Genomic DNA, 19,481 nt, shown 5'->3' with positions numbered 1-19,481 from the left:
GGGTGTGTGTGGGACAGGGTGTGTGTGGGACAGGGTGTGTGTGGGACAGGGTGTGTGTGGGACAGGGTGTGTGTGGGACAGGGTGTGTGTGGGACAGGGGTGTGTGGGACTGGGGTACAGGGACTGTGTGGGACTGGGGTACAGGGCGTGCGTGGGACTGGGGTACAGGGCGTGTGTGGGACTGGGGTACAGGGCGTGTGTGGGACTAGGGTACAGGGCGTGTGTGGGACTGGGGTACAGGGTGTGTGGTACAGTGTGTGTGTGGGACTGAGGTACAGGGAGTGTGTGGGACTGGGGTACAGGGTGTGAGGGACTGGGGTACAGGGTGTGTGGGGGTCTGGGGTACGGTGTGTGTGGGTCTGGTGTATAGTGTGTGTGGGGGTCTGGGGTACAGGGTGTGTGTGGGTCTGGGGTACAGGGTGTGTGGGGGACTGGGGTACAGCGTGTGCATGGGATTGGGGTACAGGGTGTGTGTGGGTCTGGGGTACAGGGTGTGTGTGGGACTGGGGAACAGGGAGTGTGTGGGACTGGGGTACAGGGAGTGTGTGGGACTGGGGTACAGGGAGTGTGTGGGACTGGGGTACAGGGAGTGTGTGGGACTGGGGTACAGGGAGTGTGTGGGACTAGGGTACAGGGAGTGTGTGGGACTGGGGTACAGGGAGTGTGTGGGACTGGGGTACAGGGAGTGTGTGGGACTGGGGTACAGGGAGTGTGTGGGACTGGGGTACAGGGAGTGTGTGGGACTGGGGTACAGGGAGTGTGTGGGACTGGGATACAGGGTGTGTGTGGGACTGGGGTACAGGGTGTGTGTGGGACTGGGGTACAGGGTGTGTGTGGGACTGGGGTACAGGGTGTGTGTGGGACTGGGGTACAGGGTGTGTGTGGGACTGGGGTACAGGGTGTGTGTGGGACTGGGGTACAGGGTGTGTGTGGGACTGGGGTACAGGGTGTGTGTGGGACTGGGGTACAGGGTGTGTGTGGGACTGGGGTACAGGGTGTGTGTGGGACTGGGGTACAGGGTGTGTGTGGGACTGGGGTACAGGGTGTGTGTGGGACTGGGGTACAGGGTGTGTGTGGGACTGGGGTACAGGGTGTGTGTGGGACTGGGGTACAGGGAGTGTGAGGGACTTGGGTACAGGGAAGAAGGTTGTGAGGGGCTGGGGTACAGGGTGAGGTTGTGAGGGACGGGTACAGAGTGAGGTACGGGGGTACAGGGTGTATGTTGGACTGGGGTACAGGGTGAGGTTTTGTGAGACTGGGGTACAGGGTGTGTGGGACTGGGGTACAGGGTGAGGTTGTGTGGGACTGGGCTACAGAGTGAGGTTGTGTGGGACTGGGGTACAGGGTAAGGTTGTGTGGGACTGGGTTACAGGGTGAGGTTGTGTGGGACTGGGGTACAGGGTGAGGTTGTGTGGGACTGGGGTACAGGGTGAGGTTCTGAGGGACTGGGGTACAGGGTGAGGTTGTGTGGGACTGGGGTACAGGGTGAGTTTGTGTGGGACTGGGGTACAGGGTGAGGTTCTGAGGGACTGGGGTACAGGGTGAGGTTCTGGGGGACTGGGGTACAGGGTGAGGTTGTGTGGGACTGGGGTACAGGGTGAGGTTGTGTGGGACTGGGGTACAGGGTGAGGTTGTGTGGGACTGGGGTACAGGGTGAGGTTGTGTGGGACTGGGGTACAGGGTGAGGTTGTGTGGGACTGGGGTACAGGGTGAGGTTGTGTGGGACTGGGGTACAGGGTGAGGTTGTGTGAGACTGGGGTACAGGGTGAGGTTCTGGGGGACTGAGGTACAGGGTGAGGTTCTGAGGGACTGGGGTACAGGGTGAGGTTCTGAGGGACTGGGGTACAGGGTGAGGTTGTGTGGGACTGGGGTACAGGGTGAGGTTGTGTGGGACTGGGGTACAGGGTGATGTTCTGAGGGACTGGGGTACAGGGTGAGGTTCTGGGGGAATGAGGTACAGAGTGAGGTTGTGTGGGACTGGGGTACAGGGTGAGGTTGTGTGGGACTGGGGTAGAGGGTGAGGTTCTGGAGGACGGAGGTACAGGGTGAGGTTCTGAGGGACTGGGGTACAGGGTGAGGTTGTGTGGGACTGGGGTACAGGGTGAGGTTGTGTGGGACTGGGGTACAGGGTGAGGTTGTGTGGGACTGGGGTACAGGGTGAGGTTGTGTGGGACTGGGGTACAGGGTGAGGTTGTGTGAGACTGGGGTACAGGGTGAGGTTCTGGGGGACTGAGGTACAGGGTGAGGTTCTGAGGGACTGGGGTACAGGGTGAGGTTCTGAGGGACTGGGGTACAGGGTGAGGTTGTGTGGGACTGGGGTACAGGGTGAGGTTGTGTGGGACTGGGGTACAGGGTGATGTTCTGAGGGACTGGGGTACAGGGTGAGGTTCTGGGGGAATGAGGTACAGAGTGAGGTTGTGTGGGACTGGGGTACAGGGTGAGGTTGTGTGGGACTGGGGTAGAGGGTGAGGTTCTGGAGGACGGAGGTACAGGGTGAGGTTCTGAGGGACTGGGGTACAGCGTGAGGTTGTGTGAGACTGGGGTACAGGGTGAGGTTCTGAGGGACTGGGGTACAGGGTGAGGTTCTGGGGGACTGAGGTACAGAGTGAGGTTGTGTGGGACTGGGGTACAGGGTGAGGTTGTGTGGGACTGGGCTACAGGGTGAGGTTGTGTGGGACTGGGCTACAGGGTGAGGTTGTGTGGGACTGGGGTACAGGGTGAGGTTGTGTGGGACTGGGGTACAGGGTGAGATTCTGAGGTACAGGGTGAGGTTCTGGGGGACTGAGGTACAGTGTGAGGTTGTGTGGGACTGGTGTACAGGGTGTGGTTGTGTGGGACTGGGGTACAGGGTGAGGTTGTGTGGGACTGGAGTACAGGGTGAGGTTCTGGAGGACTGGGGTACAGGGTGAGGTTGTGTGGGACTGGGGTACAGGGTGAGGTTCTGGGGGACTGAGGTACAGGGTGAGGTTGTGCGGGATTGAGGTACAGGGTGAGGTTCTGGGGGACTGAGGTACAGTGAGGTTGTGTGGGACTGGGGTACAGGGTGAGGTTGTGTGGGACTGGGGTACAGGGTGAGGTTGTGTGGGACTGGGGTACAGGGTGAGGTTGTGTGGGACTGGGCTACAGGGTGAGGTTGTGTGGGACTGGGCTACAGGGTGAGGTTGTGTGGGACTGGGGTACAGGGTGAGGTTGTGCGGGATTGAGGTACAGGGTGAGGTTGTGTGGCACTGGGGTACAGGGTGAGGTTCTGGGGGACTGGGGTACAGGGTGAGGTTGTGCGGGATTGAGGTACAGGGTGAGGTTGTGTGGCACTGGGGTACAGGGTGAGGTTCTGGGGGACTGAGGTGCAGGGTGAGGTTCTGAGGGACTGGGGTACAGCGTGAGGTTCTGGAGGACTGAGGTACAGGGTGAGGTTCTGAGGGACTGGGGTACAGCGTGAGGTTCTGGGGGACTGAGGTACAGGTGAGGCTCTTGGGGACTGGGGTACAGGGTGAGGTTGTGCGGGACTGGTGTACAGGGTGAGGTTATGCGGGATTGAGGCACAGGGTGAGTTTGTGTGGGACTGGGGTACAGGGTGAGGTTCTGGGGGACTGGGGTACAGGGTGAGGTTGTGTGGGACTGGGGTACAGGGTGAGGTTGTGTGGGACTGTGGTACAGGGTGAGGTTGTGTGGCACTGGGGTACAGGGTGAGGTTCTGGGGGACTGATGTACAGGGTGAGGTTCTGGGGGACTGGGGTACAGGGTGAGGTTCTGGGGGACTGGGGTACAGGGTGAGGTTCTGTGGGAGTGGGGTACAGGGTGAGGTTCTGGGGGACTGGGGTACAGGGTGAGGTTGTGTGAGACTGGGGTACAAGTTGAGGTTCTTCATGGACTGGGGCACAGGCAAGATTCTGGGTGTCTGGGGTACAGGGTGAGGTTTTGGGAACTGGGGTACAGTTGCAATTTTGGGTTAAAACTCAAATCTTGACATTGTTGGAGGGAGCGACCATTTAATACCCACGGCACATTTCAAAATTGGTCTGGTCCCTGGAGATGTGACTAAAAATAATAATTGAATTAGTTCTGAAATGGTTATGTTTTTCGTGTATTTCTGTAGGTCGTTTCAGGCACATTACAGAATGAAGTCTTTGACCCAGCATGGAGTTACTATCACGCAATCCCAGCACATGTATGAAGCATAACCTTGTGACCCAGTTTGAAGGAAATAATTTCAGTGCATCTTTTGTTATTCTAGGTTTTAAACACCAAAATTGTAAAGGTGCTGGACCGTGGCAAGGCTTGAAATCAGACAGTTCCTAAATGTATTGCAGGGGGTGAGAGTGGTTTTAACTGCTTCAAAAACTGACTTCCGCCTGAAAGCAGTTAAGAATAGATTGCCTGCTAACCAAATACCTTTTGTTTTGTTTCGAAGTCTTGGGGCGGGATTTTCCATCAGCCGAAGCTGGAATTGGGAAAGGCAACTGGGTGGAGGATCAGCCGTGAACCAGAATCGTGGCGTCTGGCGGGCGCCTGACCGAACGCCATTCTCCGGTGCCTGGACACCGGCTTCAATGTGCTGTACGCCGCACGTGCAGTAAACACGATTCACATGTCATTCGCGGGTCTGACCCGGTATTCTCCGGGATGCTCCGACTGCGACGGGCGAAATACCGACGCCGTGCTTCCCTTGTGGTTTTCAAGAATCCGAAGCTGAGCCGATGAGGGAGAGAGGGGAGGTGGGACATGACCGTGGGCTGCAGGTCCTGTCATTGGCAGGGCTGGCAGGGGATGGGGAGGGCGCAGACCAAGGGCTGGGCCGCGGGATTGAGATGACCCCCACGGGATCAGGGTGTCCAGGCACGGGCCGCCAAGTTGCAAGGCTGCCAACGTGCCGTTCACCCCACTGACCGCCCACCGTGATCGTGGTTGGGCAGAGTCACACCAGCCGTATTGGTGCCCCCACCCCAGTACCCACCCTCCACCCCACCAACTCTCCCTTCCCGCCACCCACCCCCCCCAACCTACGCAACTGGTCGCCGCCCGCCGGTGCAGCAGCACGTAGCCCATCCAAGGGCAGTCCCCACAGTCGCTCCTGCAGGAGAGCACAGAGCTTACTACTCGCATAGGTAGCGCAATTCTGCAACTCGTTCGCTTCATTCTGGATCACAATGTCTTCACCTTCGACAACAAGTTCTTCATCCAGATGCACGGAACAGCCAACATCTTCATGCACAAGTTTGAACAAGACCTCCTCTCCACACAGGACCTTGAACCGACGTTATACACCAGATACATCGATGACATTTTTTTCCTTTGGACAAATGAATCACTGAAACGACTACACGATGACATCAATAAGTTCCATCCCACCATCAGACTCACCATGGACTACTCTCCAAAATCAGTTGCATTCTTGGATACACTCATCTCCATCAAGGACGGTCACCTCAGCACTTTGCTTTACCGCAAGGCCACGGATAACCTCACGATGCGCCACTTCTCCAGCTTCCACCCTAAACACATTAAAGAAGCCATCCCCTATGGACAAGCGCTCCGTATACACAGGATCTGCTCAGACGAGGAGGAGCGTAACAGACATCTACAGACGCTGAAAGATGACCTCGTATGAATGGGATATGGCGCTTGATTCATCGACTGAGAGTTCCAACGCGCCTCAGCAAAAAACCGCACCGACCTCCTCAGAAGACAAACACGGGACACAACCAACAGAGTACCCTTTGTCGTCCTGTACTTCCCGGAGCGGAGAAACTACAACATCTTCTTCGCTGCCTTCAATACGTCATTGACGAAGATGAACATCTTGCCAAGGTCATCCCCACACCCCCACTACTTGCCTTCAAACAACCGCGCAACCTCAAACAAGCCATTGTTTGCAGCAAACTACCCAGTCTTCAGAACAGTGACCACGACACCACACAACCCTGCCATGGCAATCTCTGCAAGACGTGCCAGATCATCGACATGGATACCACCATTACACGTGAGAACACCACCCACCAGGTACGCGGTACATACTCGTGCGACTCGGCCAACGTTGTCTACCTCATATGCTGCAGGAAAGGATGTCCTGAAGCATGGTACATTTACCTCTTCATTCACCTGAGGAAGGAGCAGTGCTCGGAAAGCTAGTGTTTGAAACAAACCTGTTGGACTTTAACCTGGTGTTGTAAGACTTCTTACTGTGCTCACCCCAGTCCAACACCACATAAGTGAAACGGAACCTTCTCCATTGCCCCCTTTAAAGCCAACTGCTGCTGCCTGATTTTACCTGTGACTGATGGGAAATTGAAAATAGTGGAGAGCGGCAGCACCTCTGTCAATACTGGGAAAGAGAAGAAGCAGGTTAATGACGTGGTGGTGACGTTGTTTCAGAACAATTCTGAAAGATACACTACCTGAAATTGCTGACCTGCCTGCTTGTCACATATGCTGTCCAAATTGCTCCGTTTCCTGCGATGTCTGCCTTCAGAAATGAAATGAAAATTGCTCATTGTTACAAGTAGGCTTCAAATGAAGTTACTGTGAAAAGCCCCTAGTCGCCACATTCCGGCGCCTGTTCGGGGAGGCTGGTACGGGAATTGAACCGTGCTGCTGGCCTGCATTGGTCTGCTTTAAAAGCCAGCGATTTAGCCCAGTGCTAAACCAGCCCCGGGTAAAACAACTGAAAATACAGATTCTTTTTTTGTTTTCTATTTCTTAAGGGTCTCACTTTTTATGCATATTATAATTTATTTTTCTGTACTCGTGATGCCGCTCAGATAGATTTTTTTGTATCCTTGGTAAAGCTCTTGAAAGCATTTGCGGTAGTTGGTCTATCAGTGTTTCCCAGTGGATCACGAACAGTCACATTGCTATGCTTCTAAACAAACCATTTCAATTTGGGTTCATCCCAATGTTTTTCAACAAAAGCTCCCTAATAATCACACAAAACAGTTTCTAACCTGGATGTTATAGCTGTAAAAGGAGGTATCAAGTTAAAAGTATTGACCTCCAATGCATTCAATGGGCTCAATAAAATAATATTTTGTGCGTGCTTTTGCTTTAGACTGTCAGCTGTCATGACCTTGAATGCACTTTCAAAATCTCTCCCTTGTGGTCGATCTCCACCCTACCATCATGGCCCTGGACATGGTGCAGCGAAGGTTTGCCAGGGATCAGGGACTTCAGCCACATTGGCTGCAAAATTCAATTGCCAAGCTCCTGTTGGTCAAAATGGAGTCCATGTCAGACATTTTGGAGCAGGCCCTGCTGGGTGCCATCTTGGGTAAGGTGTTAGCGGGGGTGCAAGGGGGTTTGGGAACCTGTGGAGCAGCCAGATTGACGCGTTGATCAGCACATAACGTTGCTTTGATGCCAACGGTGTTTTTTTTCAAGCTGAAAGTTGCAACTAGCTTGCCAATCTCTTCAAATCTTGTACAGCTGAACATGCATTCAGCAGCAGGAAGCCCGCGCCACCAGTTCTATTCGAAGGGATCAACTCCATTCTGATTAGTTGCTAATTGGTTTCCCCTGGGCATTGCTGAGTTGGCAGCAGTGTTTGGTAATTTATACTGCTGAAGTCAAGGGTAAGTCCTTGGTTCTGACTTCTCAGATTTGTGCTCTGGGAATAGAGGAATAAGCAGCTTTGACAGGGCAGGGTGAGCTGCTCGAAGAGGGAATAGGAGACAAATTCTGAGCAGGAGGCTATTTCTAGGTACTTGAGGAAACAATTTTCTCACCTCAGCGAGAACCAGTCTTTTGGACACCTCCATTTCCGTAGGAGCAGTTCACTGAAATCTGCTGCTTTTTGTAACCTGACCCACAGCTTGGGAGCCGGGTGAGGACGACACCGTCAATGGTTCTTCACAACTGGCAGTGTCATCCTTGCCCTGCGATGAATTTCTTTAGGTCGGATGCCTTCCAGGCTGGGGCATATTTAACATCTCGTGTTCCGTAAAGGGGGTCACTGAGGTTCTGAATTTGGAGTCAAATACGTTTGATTTTCTCTGGTCAGAGTAACGCAAGGGGGACAAGCATGCGGCTTGTCAAGAAGAACAAACCTCCCCAGGTTGCTGGGTGCCATGGACTGCACACTTAGCAATATTGTGCGGGCATCGCTTGTGAGCTTGGAGATGTCCAGCAACCGGAAGGGGTTCCACTCCCTCAACATGCAGCTGGGGTGTGACCATGTTCAGTGCATCATGCAGATGAATACCTGGAATGCAGACAGCAGTCATGATTGCCTTCATACTGTAGCAGCCCACCCGACCATCAGCATTTGAGCCACCATGCACCACAACAAGCCAGAGGGTGGCTCCTTGGTGATGAGACCTATCCACGTATTCATGACTCTGGTGTGCATGACGTGTGCAGCAAGCCATAGTGAGGGCCATTCTGCAACATGAATGTGATGAAGCAGACCATTAGGGTCCTGAAGCAATACTTCTGCTGCCTTGACCACTCTTGAAGCCCTGCAGTATTCCCCATGCCATGTCATCACTCCTGGTGACCTGCCATGTCCTGTGCAACCGTATCAGCGTGAGGGCAGAGCCTTAGCTGCCAGATAGATGGTGGGAATCTGCGGGTGAGGAGGAAGGGAGAAGGCAGGCCAGACTAATCATGATCTGCTCAGCCGACTGGGGGAATCAGTGAATGCAGCATCAATTCCGAATCCACCAACAGTCCCACACCTTAGCTTCCCTCTCTTTCTGACCATAACAGAGTCCTGTTGGCTGAAATGCTGAAATAAAGGCCATTGCAACACAAGCATTCCAAACAACTTGATCGACCTAATCATTCAATCATCAAAATCATTCCACACACAAGTCAACTAATCACCCTGTGCATTTCCTCAGTGCCTATTCCCCCAGGTACCCAACCCTTGTTCCCGTCCCCCCTTTGTGCCTGTGCCACCATGTGCTCGTCTCCTTACACACCTTAATGGGCTCTATCTTCTTCTCAAATTCACCTCTGAAATGGAGCAGTCAAATGAGCTCCCGTTCTCATGTTGCAGCTGTATAGAACCTTCGTTAGGCCACACTTGGAGTATAGTGTTCAATTCTGGTCGCCACACTACCAGAAGGAGGAGGAGGCTTTAGAGAAGGTGCAAAAGAGATTTACCAGGATGTTCCCTGGTATGGAGGGCATTAGCTATGAGGAGCGGTTGAATAAACTCAGTTTGTTCTCACTGGAACGACAGAGGTTGAGGGGCGACCTGATAGAGGTCTACAAAATTATGAGGGGCATAGACAGAGTGGATAGTCAGAGGCTTTTCCCCAGGGTAGCGGGGTCAATTACTAGGGGGCATAGGTTTAAGGTGCGAGGGGCAAGGTTTAGAGTAGATGTACGACGCAAGCTTTTACACACAGGGTAGTTGGTGCCTGGAACTCGCTGCCGGAGGAGGTGGTGGAAGCAGGGACGATAGTGACGTTTAGGGGCATCTTGACAAATACATGTATAGGATGGGAATAGAGGGATACGGACCCAGGAAGTGTAGGAGATTGTAGTTTAGTCGGGCAGCATGGTCGGCACGGGCTTGGAGGGCCGAAGGGCCTGTTCCTGTGCTGTACTTTTCTTTGTTCTTGAACATGCTAATTGAGATATCTGCCTGGGGGGTCCGTCACTTTCACTGGTAAATACACACATTGGGATCCCTAAAGTTCCATGCGCTGTAGAAGTGGCCTGATCAGCAACCTCAGGGTAGTGTTCTGGGCCCAATCATTTTCATCTGGTTCATCAACCACTTTCCCTCCATCATAATGTCAGATGTGTGGATGATTGCACAATCTTCAGCACCATTTACGACTCTTCAGCTGCTGAAGCATTCTATGCCCATGCCGCAAGACCTGGGCAATATCCAGGCCTGGGCTGATAAGTGACAATTAGCAATTGTGCCACACAAGTGCTAGACAATCATAATTTCCAACAAGAGAGAACCCATCCATCTCCCCATGACATTCAATGGTATTACCATCCCTGAAGCCCCCACTATAAACATTGATCAATTTCCAACAGATCGCGCAAAACTGGACATCCATGAGACCCTGTGGACCATCATCAACAGCAGAATTGTATGCAACATAGTCTGTAACCTCATGGCCCAGCATATCCCCCACTCTACCATTAATATCAACCCTTGCTCAATGAAGACTGCAGGAGGGCTTGCCAGGAAATGCACCAGGCATATCAGAAAATTAGATATCAACTTGGTGGCGCTCCAAAACAAGACTACTTGCATGCCGAGCAGTGAAAGCACCATGCGATAGCTGAAGCTAAGCGATCCAACGACCAGTGGATCATTCTAAGCTCTGCAGTATACCACATCCAGTCGGGAATGGTGGTGGACAATCAAACAAATAAAGGGGCGAAGAGGCTGCACAGATATCTCCACCTCAATGATGGGGATCGAATTGAATTGATTGAATTTTTCAAGGAGGTAACTGGGTGTGTAGATGAGGGCAGTGCAGTTGATGTAGTCGACATGGACTTCACTAAGGCTTTTGACAAGGTCCCTCATGGGAGACTGATCAAGAAGGTAAGAGCCCCTGGGATGCAGGGCAATTTGGAATCAAAATTGACTTAGTGGCAGAAAGCAGAGGGTGGTGGTCGAAGGTTGTTTTTGTGACTGGGAGCCTATATCCAGTGGTGTACAACCGGGATCGGTGCTGGGTCCCTTGCTGTTGTAGTGTACATTAATCTAGACGTTGAATGTGGGAGGTATGATAATCGCTTATTGACACAAGTAGGCTTCAGTGAAGTTACTGTGAAAAACCCCTCGTCGCCACATTCCGGCGTCTGTTCGGGGAGGCCGGTATGGAACTTGAACCTGCGCTGCTGGCATTGTTCTGCATTACAAACCAGCTGTTTAGCCTACTGTGCTAAACCAGCCCCTGATCGCAAATGACGCGAAAATTGGTGGTGTAAATAGCAAGGAGGAAAACCTTAGATTACAAGATGATGTGGACAGGCTGTTTAGATGGGCAGGACAGTAACAAATGGAATTTAACCCTGAAAAGTGTGAGATGGTGCATTATGGGGGGACTAACAAGGCAAGTGAATACACAATGAATGGTAGGACGCTGGGAAGTACAGAGGACCAGAGGGATCTTGGTGTACATGTTCAAAGATCCCTGAAGGCAGCAGGACAGCTAGATAAGGTGTTTAGAAAGCATATGGGATGCTTGCCTTTGTTCTCCGAAGCTTGGAATAAAAGAGCAGGGAGATTATGACGGAGCTGTATAAAATGGTCGTGAGAGCATAGCTAGAGTATGGTGTGCAGTTCTGGTTGCCACACTATAGGAAGGACGTGATTGCACAAGAGAGGGTGCAGAGGAGATTCACCAGGATGTTGCCTGTGCTGGAGCGTTTCAGTTATTTTCCGGAGTTATTTTCCTTGGAGCAGAGAAGTCCGAGGCAGGACCTAATCAAGGTTTACAAAATTATGAGGAAAATAGATAGAGTTGATGGGTAGAAGCTTTTCCCCTTAATAGAGGGGTCAGTAACCAGGGGGTATAGATTTAAGTTAAGGAGCACGGTATTTAGAGGGAATTTGAGGATAACCTTTTCACCCAGAGGATGGTGGTAATCTGGAACTCACGTCTTGGAAGGGTGGTAGAGACGGGAACCATCACAACATTTAAGAAGCATTTCGACGTGTTCCAGAACTTGCCGCACCTCGAGCCAAGCTGTTCCAGGACAGCTACAACACTGGCATCTACCCGGCAATGTGGAAAATTGCCCAGGTGTGTCCTGTACACAAGAAACGGGACAAATTCAACCCAGGCAATTACTGCTCTATCAGTCTACTCTCCATCATCAGCAAAGTGTTGGAAGGAGTCATCAACAGTGCTATCAAGCGGCATTTACTGAGCAATAACCTGCTCACGGATGCTCAGTTTGGTTTCCGCCAGGATTACTCAACTCCTGACCTCATTACAGCCTTGGTCCAAACATGGACAAAAAAGCTGAATGCCAGAGGTGAGGTGTGAGTAATTGCCCTCAAGGCAGCATTTGAATGAGTATGGCATCAAGGAGCCCTAGCTAAACTGGAGTCAGTGGGGAAACCCTCTGCTGGTTGGAGTCATACCTGTCACAAAGGAGGTGGTTGGAGGTCAATCATCTCAGCTCCAGGACATCTCTACCGGATTTCCTCAGGGTAGTATCCGAGGCTCAACCATCTTCAGCTACTTCATAAATTACTTTCCTTCCATCCTAAGGTTAGAAGTGGAAATGTTTGCGGATGACTGCACAATGTTCAGCGTCATTTGCGACTCCTCGGATAACGTAACAGTCCATATCCAAATGCAGCAAGACTTGGGCAATAGCCAGGCTTGGGCTGACAAGTGGCAAGTAACATTTGCACCACACAAGTGCTAGGCAATGACCATCTCCTACAAGAGAGCACCTGACCATCGGCCCTTGATATTCAATGGCATTACCATTGTTGGATCTCCCACAATCAACATCTTGGAGTCTGCCATTGATCAGAAACTGAACCTGACTAGCCATATTAATACAGTGGCTACCAGGGCAGGTCAAAGACTAGGAATCCTACGGCAATTAACTCACTTTCTCACCCCCCCCCCCCCCAAAGCCTGTCCACCATCTACAAGGTACAAGTCAGGAGTGTAATGGAATACTCTCCATTTGCCTGGATGAGTGCAGCTCCAACAGCACTCCTGAAGCTCGGCACCATCCATGACAAAGCAGCCGCTTGATTGCTCCCCCTTCCACAAACATTCAAACCCTCCACCACCGACGAACAGTGGCAGCCATATGTACCATCTATAAGATGCACTGCAGGAACTCGCCAAAGTTCCTTAGACAGCACCTTCCAAACCCACAACCATCCAGAAGGCCAAGAGCAACAGATACCTGGGAACCCCACCACCTGGAGGTTCACTCACCATCCTGACTTGGAAATATATCGCCGTTCCTTCACTGTCGCTGGGTCAAGATCCTGGAACCCCCTCCCTAACAGCACAGTGGGTGCACCTGCACCGTATGGACTGCAGCCGTTCATGAAGGCAGCTCACCACCACCTTCTCAGGGGTAATTAGGGATGGGCAACAAACGCTGACCCAGCCAGCGAAGCCCACATGCTGCAAAATAATATTTTAAAATACCTTTTAAGTTATACAACTGGTGAACAGAAAATAGAGGTCAGAAGAGGAAAAGAAGGCTGACAGACAATTTAAATGTAACTACTTCGCAGTATCACATAATTATCGGACTGTTACGGCGCAGAATGAGGCCATTTGGCCGGTCGTATTTGCGCCAGCGGAGGAAATGATTGAAGGGTGGGAGAGGTCAGTGGTTTATGATATTCTCTTGCTAAATTGTGCCTCTTTGTTTCTGTTGCAGAGTTTTGCACTGTACATACTTGGTGATGAGAAGGCACTCTCCCTTGAGCCGTCCATGTATTTATCGAGGATCGCAGCAGGTACTTGGCCTTTCTTCAAATGGGAATTCCTTTTTCTGCCATGTTTGGGAAGGGTACTGAAAAAGTTCCACTTTGCTGGTAGCAATTTTGACGTGGGCCACAATATTTGTGATGACGCCTGTGGGTAAATATTCCTTTCAGCATGCGATCAGGGCTTATTAATTCTGCGTCCACATTTGGCCCATTTTCTATTGCTGCTGGCAGCCAATGGGTAAAATAGCCACACACGAGCTGATGGGAAGCAGAGAGAACCAGAACAGGAAGGCTTGCATTCCCTCCCATTCCCTATCGTACAGCTAACGGTGAGCTGTTCTGCCCTTGTGCTTGAAGTGCACGTGGGGGTTAATCTCCACAAGAGCCGTCAATAAGTATGCCAGGCATGCTGCTAGACAGAAAATTGCTTACATGTTTTAAGTACGTCCAAAGAATTTGCTTGGCTGAGAATGATTTGTAAAGCTCTCGCTGCTAAAGGCATTTATAGCATTAAAGAATGTGGCCCAGAAATGCAACTCACAGGAGCTGCCCCATAAAGCTGCAATGCCTCAGAAAATACACTTTATCCGTGGAAGTGAATCCCCGGGGAGCAAAGTTAAGCTAAGACAGGGAGCAGCATGGTTTTCTTTTTCTGGAAAGGTAAGGGGTATGAGGTGCTGGTTTGATTATCTCCTTATCTCCGTCACAACACCCTCTACCCCCACCTAGCAAAGAACCACTCCTGTTGCTCAATGGGCGCATCCAGCAGAAACTTGGTGTCAGTGGAGGATGTAAGAGAGTCCACCATCTCCTAGGCTATTCGTGAAAACTCTCCCAGGCAACAAGTTCAGAAGGAGCATTGATGGAGTCCAAGAACCCCACGCGGTCCATTTTGCGAAATCAAAGGGAAGAGAAAGAGTCTGATCGTAATGGTAGTTGTCTAATTGGAACCTTGCATCAAAGCAACTAGATGTTGGCTGCAAGCAGAAAGGGTTAAAACGAATTCTACTTGGGCCCACTCACCAAAAGTTATACTTCACATGTAATCTGTTTAGATCCCGCAGCATTATTTTGAACAAGGAGGCTGTGTGTCCTGGCCAGTATTTATCTCTTAACTAATGCCACCAAACACATAATCTACTTGTTTATGCTGTTGCTGTGTGTGGGAGCTTGCTGCACGCAAGTTGGCTTCTGTTTTCACTCGTTCCACCACTGACCATGTTTTGAAATTAGCTGTATAATGCTCGAGGGTATTCTGTGGTCATGAAAGTCGCTGGTTTATGAATGCAATTTCTTTTTCTGGCTTTTATTTCATTCTTGCCCTTTTTTATTTCATTCCTTTCTTATTGTCGAGTGGATCAGTCATGAGTTGAGAAATCTTCCTGCTCTGTTTGTTTCTTGATGTCCTTTTTTTACAATATTCTTTTCTTGAACTGACAGGAGTAGGGCTGTCCTTCACAGGATTGTTACAGCGCAGAGGGAGGACATTCGGCCCATCCAGCCTGCCCCGGCTCTCCGAATGAGCAATTTACTTCGCACCATTCTCCAGCCTGTGACCCTGCACGGTTTTCCTTTCCCGATAACAGTCCAATTCCCTTTTGAGAGCCTATATGGCAGAACAACAAGAGAAATTTAAAGTAAGAAGCTGCAAGCGTTTAGAATTTCAAACATAAGAACGGTAAAGGGTGGGAATGCAAACCCTGAAGGAAGAGAACGCGATGCTGTATGGAATTTACAGAACAGAAACAGGCCATTCGGCCCATCCGATCTTTTCTGATGTTTCTCTTCCACACAAACCTCCTCCCGCCTCATCTTGTCCCCGCCCTCCCCCAACCCATAAAAATAACCTTTCTCCTCATGTATATATACTTGAGGTAGCCAGTTCCATGTTCTCAGCATCCTCTGGGTAAAGACGTTTGGGGCGGCGCAGTGGTTAGCACTGCTGCCTTACAGCTCCGGGGACCCAGGTTCAATTCCGACTTCGGGTAACTGTCTGTCCGGAGTTTGCACTTTCTCCCCGTGTCTGCGTGGGTTTCCTCCGGGTGCTCCAGTTTCCTCCCAAAGGCGTGCAGTTTAGGTGGAATGGCTGTGCTAAATTGCCTTTTAGTGTCCAAAAGCTTAGGTGGGATTACTGGGTTAATAATAAAAATAATAATCGCTTATTGTCACAAGTAGGCTTCAATGATGTTACTGTGAAAAGCCCCTAGTCGCCACATTCCGGCGCCTGTTCGGGGAGGCCGGTACGGGTATTGAACCCGCGCTGCTGGCATTGTTCTGCATTACAAGCCAGTTGTTTAGCCCACGGTGCTAAATCAGCCCCTACAGGGATAGGGTGGAGGCTGGCTTAAGTAGGGTGCTCTTTCCAAGGGCCGGTCCAGACTCGATGGGCCAAATGGCCTCCTTCTGCACTGTAGATTTTATCATTTTCTCCTGTTTCCCTACTGCATTTTTAAAAATTTGTTTGTGGAAGGTGGGCATTAATGGCTCGGCCTGCATTTATTGCCCATCCTTAATTGCCACTGTTCGGAGGGTATTTAAAAGTCAACTGCATTGCTGTGGGCCTGGAGTCACATGTAGGCCAGACCAGATGAAGACAGCAGGACATTAGTGAACCAGATAGGTTTTTACGACAATCAACAGTGGTTTCATGGTTATCATTAGATTTTTAATTCCGTAGTGGGATTCGAACCAGGCTCGCAAGATGATTTCCCGGAGTCTCTAGATGATCAGTTCAGTGACCATACCACCATGCCACTGCCTTCCCATATCTATTAATGACAATCATATATTTATGGGCCCTACTTCTTGTGTCTACCCAAACAAATCCTTTCATAATCTGGAGGGCCTCTATCAGGTTATTTCCCCCGCCCCCGCCAAGCCATCTCCCCTAGCCATCTCATTCTGTCCCGTGTTACCAGCTCTGCTTGCGTCTCCCTTATAGGACTTTGTCGTCTCACATGGCCACTTCTGGTCCAATTCTCTGTACACCGGAGGGGGATTTCTCCTGACTGTCTCACTCTTCACCGATTTATCCCATAAAATCCAGGAAAAACCGGGGGGAAAACGTCCAAAAGTCCATTACAGGCGGGAGCTAACAAATGTGCGACCTACTCCTCCATAGCCACCACCGGACGTCGTTTCCATGTAATTTATAATAATGGTCTTGCCCCTATACCAAACAAAATCTGAAATGAATCAACAATTCATAGAAAATGGACAGTAGCGCGTGTCAGCACGGTAGCATAGCACTGTGGCTTCACAGCGACCCTGCTGGGTCACTTTCTGTGCGGAGTCTGCATGTTCTCCCCGTGGGTTTCCTCCGGGTGCTCCAGTTTCCTCCCACAGTCCAAAGACGTGCAGGTTAGGTGGATTGGCCACGCTAAATTGCCCCTTAATTGGAAAAAATGGGGTAGAAGTGAGGGCTTAAGTGGGTTGGTGCAGACTCGATGGGCCGAATGGCCTCCTTCTGCACTGTATGTTCTATCTCCCCTCCAGAGATAAGAATCCCAACCTGTTCAGTTACTCCTGATGGTTACAACCTCTTAGTTTCTGGCATCCTCCTTGTGAATTGTCTTTGCTTTTCCTGTTTAGCAAGCTAATTGTTTTGCATTAGTGCATAAGTGAGTTATCACACAGCAGGGACATTCTCACTGCAGCGGGGACGTCATGCTACGTAGGGCAAGAGAATTTTAAGCTCTTGGTGTTGTGCAGTTTGATGGTATGAGCGCCGTTTCCCCTCGCAATGATTCCTTGTCACTTGAGCTCATGAAAGGCCCCAGTGGAAGTCGTGCTGTGCTTCAGTTTCTGTTTATCACAGAATATTGTTAAAATATATACATCTGGAATGGGGCTGTAACACTCCCGTTGAGGTGTAGATAGCAATTGGAAGGGCTGAGGTTGAAATTATGTCCTCACCTGTAATAATTTTGTCACCTTTTTGTCACTACATATTCCGAACAATTCAACAGGGCAAAGGAAGCAGCAAGCGGAGGAAGATGACAAAAGGTAATGAACGTCAAAACTGTTGGCATGGCAATTTTTTCTTCATTCTGCTGCTGACTGATGCAAAGCCCGTGCTTATAAATATGTCTCCCTCTCTCCTCAGGCTCAGTTTGAATCCAGGCACCTTGTCCTCCAGCCTAGCGGCAAAGCTGGTGATCTCGCTTACAAACTTAGGTAAGCTTCCAAGTCAGAAATATCACTGTATTATTGTTAAATATCTGAACATTGCGTGGCCAGCAGTGCATCAATTTGGGGCACCAAGACATCACGCAGTCTGACAGCTGCAGTTTCAAACACTCGGAGGACTGAGCCGGGGGGCCGGGCGGGGGGGAAGAGACCAGGGACTCCGTCTTTCAAAATAGGATGGAAAGGGAAGTCTGATATTGTGGGCTGCTCTCCGAATAAGTCTTGCAGCATCTTTTGTACCTACCTGGGAGTAGAGCTCCATCCCGTCATTGTGCATTGTCATGTGAGAGTACCTTTAAGAAATGGGTGTTTATAAATGGGTGTGTATAGAAATAGCTGTAGTGAGTGTACCTTTAAGAAATGGGTGTTTATTACTACAGTGATGTCAGAGAGTGGGTGGAGCTGGGCTGTATGTCAGCTTTTTACTTTTGTTTTAGGCTGTTTGCTGCAGGGTGTCTTTTAGTTTGTTTTCAGAGCTGGATAGCTGCAGTCACAGCCAGAAGGTGTATAAGTCTCTCTCTGTAACCTAAAAACTGTAAATCGATCCTTTGGTGATTTAAACTAATAACTGCTCTCAGTAGTGACTTTAACCTGCTGTGCTTCTGCTAAAAGTTGTTTTGTTTTTTTTAAAAGTCTTATGGGTGTTAAAAGGAAAGCTTAAAGGATTACTTAGTGTTGTAGTCTTTGGGGGTTGTATTTGAATTAATGGTTGCTAAGATGTTCACTATGTTTTAAAAAGGTTAACTTGAGTTCATAGAATAAACATTGTTTTGCTTTACAAAATACTTTTCCATTTCTGCTTTACCGTGCCTGTAGAGTGGGCCGTGTGCTCCCCATACCACAATCGATTGAAAGTTGTGGGTCAGGTGAACTCCATGATACACTTTGGGGTTCTCTAAACCTTGGCCCATAACAGCATGGTCATTTTAAAAAAATCATTAATGGAATGTGGGCATCACCGGCTGGTCCAGCATTGTTGCCCATCCTTAATAGCCCTTGAACTGAGTAGTTTACTCAGCCATTTAAGGGGGCAGTTGAGTCAACCACATTGCTGTGGATCTGGAGTCAGATGTAGGCAAGGACGGCAGATTTACTTCCCTAAAGGACAGTAGTGAACCAGATGGATTTGTACGACAACTGACAATGGTTTCATGGTTATCATTTGATTTTTAATTCCCGATTTTAAAAAATAAATAAATAAATAAATTCAAACTTCACCATCTGCCATGGTGGGATTCAAACCCAGGTCTCCAGAGCAATTTTAGCCTGAGTCAATACCACTAAGCCACCACCTCTCCAAAGAGCCGATGGGGAAAACCGAAACTCATAGCATAGAAGGAGGATGTTTGGCCCATTGTACTTAAGTTGACTATTTGAAATGGTCTCGAATTAGTTCCATTCCGTTTTGAATCTGCTTCCACCACCTTTTCAGGCAATGATCATGAAATAAGTGAACCCATTGGCACAGATCTTTCAACGTCATTGCCATGCGTTAAGACGTGGAATTATATTTACAGTTTACTACTTCACAGGCTCCTGATTTGGATTTATTGTCATGTGCACTGAGGTACAGTGAAAAGTATTGTGCTGCGTAGAGTCCACACAGATCATTCCTTGAAAAAAAAATTTAGAGTACCCAATTCATTTTTTCCAATTAAGGGGCAATTTAGCATGGCCAATCCACCTAACCTGCACATCTTTGGGTTGTGGGGTGAAACCCACGCAAGCACGGGGAGAATGTGCAAACTCCCCACGGACAGTGTCGGGATCGAACCTGGGACCTCGGCGCCATGAGGCAGCAGTGCTAACCACTGTGCCACCGTGCTGCCCTCCAGACAGATCATTCCATTACATGAAAAAACATAGGACATACGATATATACATAAAGTAAATACATAGA

General features: G+C 49.9%; 1 protein-coding gene across 8 annotated transcripts in view; it reads left to right on the top strand.

Moving 5' to 3' along the window:
• Window positions 1–19,481, top strand: part of anapc1 (anaphase promoting complex subunit 1) — a 318,440-nt gene that overhangs the window by 87,822 nt on the left and 211,137 nt on the right. For all 8 annotated transcript variants that reach the window (XM_072500093.1, XM_072500089.1, XM_072500086.1 and 5 more), the window contains 3 exons: window positions 13,342–13,420; window positions 17,362–17,398; window positions 17,499–17,569. In XM_072500093.1, coding sequence (XP_072356194.1) covers window positions 13,342–13,420; window positions 17,362–17,398; window positions 17,499–17,569 — 187 coding nt within the window. The remainder of the gene's footprint in view (window positions 1–13,341; window positions 13,421–17,361; window positions 17,399–17,498; window positions 17,570–19,481) is intronic.

Source organism: Scyliorhinus torazame, chromosome 4 (genome assembly GCF_047496885.1).
Source record: "Scyliorhinus torazame isolate Kashiwa2021f chromosome 4, sScyTor2.1, whole genome shotgun sequence".
Classification (NCBI taxonomy): Eukaryota; Metazoa; Chordata; class Chondrichthyes; order Carcharhiniformes; family Scyliorhinidae; genus Scyliorhinus; species Scyliorhinus torazame.
The sequence above is the reverse complement of the archived record's forward strand: the minus strand, read 5'-3'. Positions and strand labels throughout refer to the sequence as shown.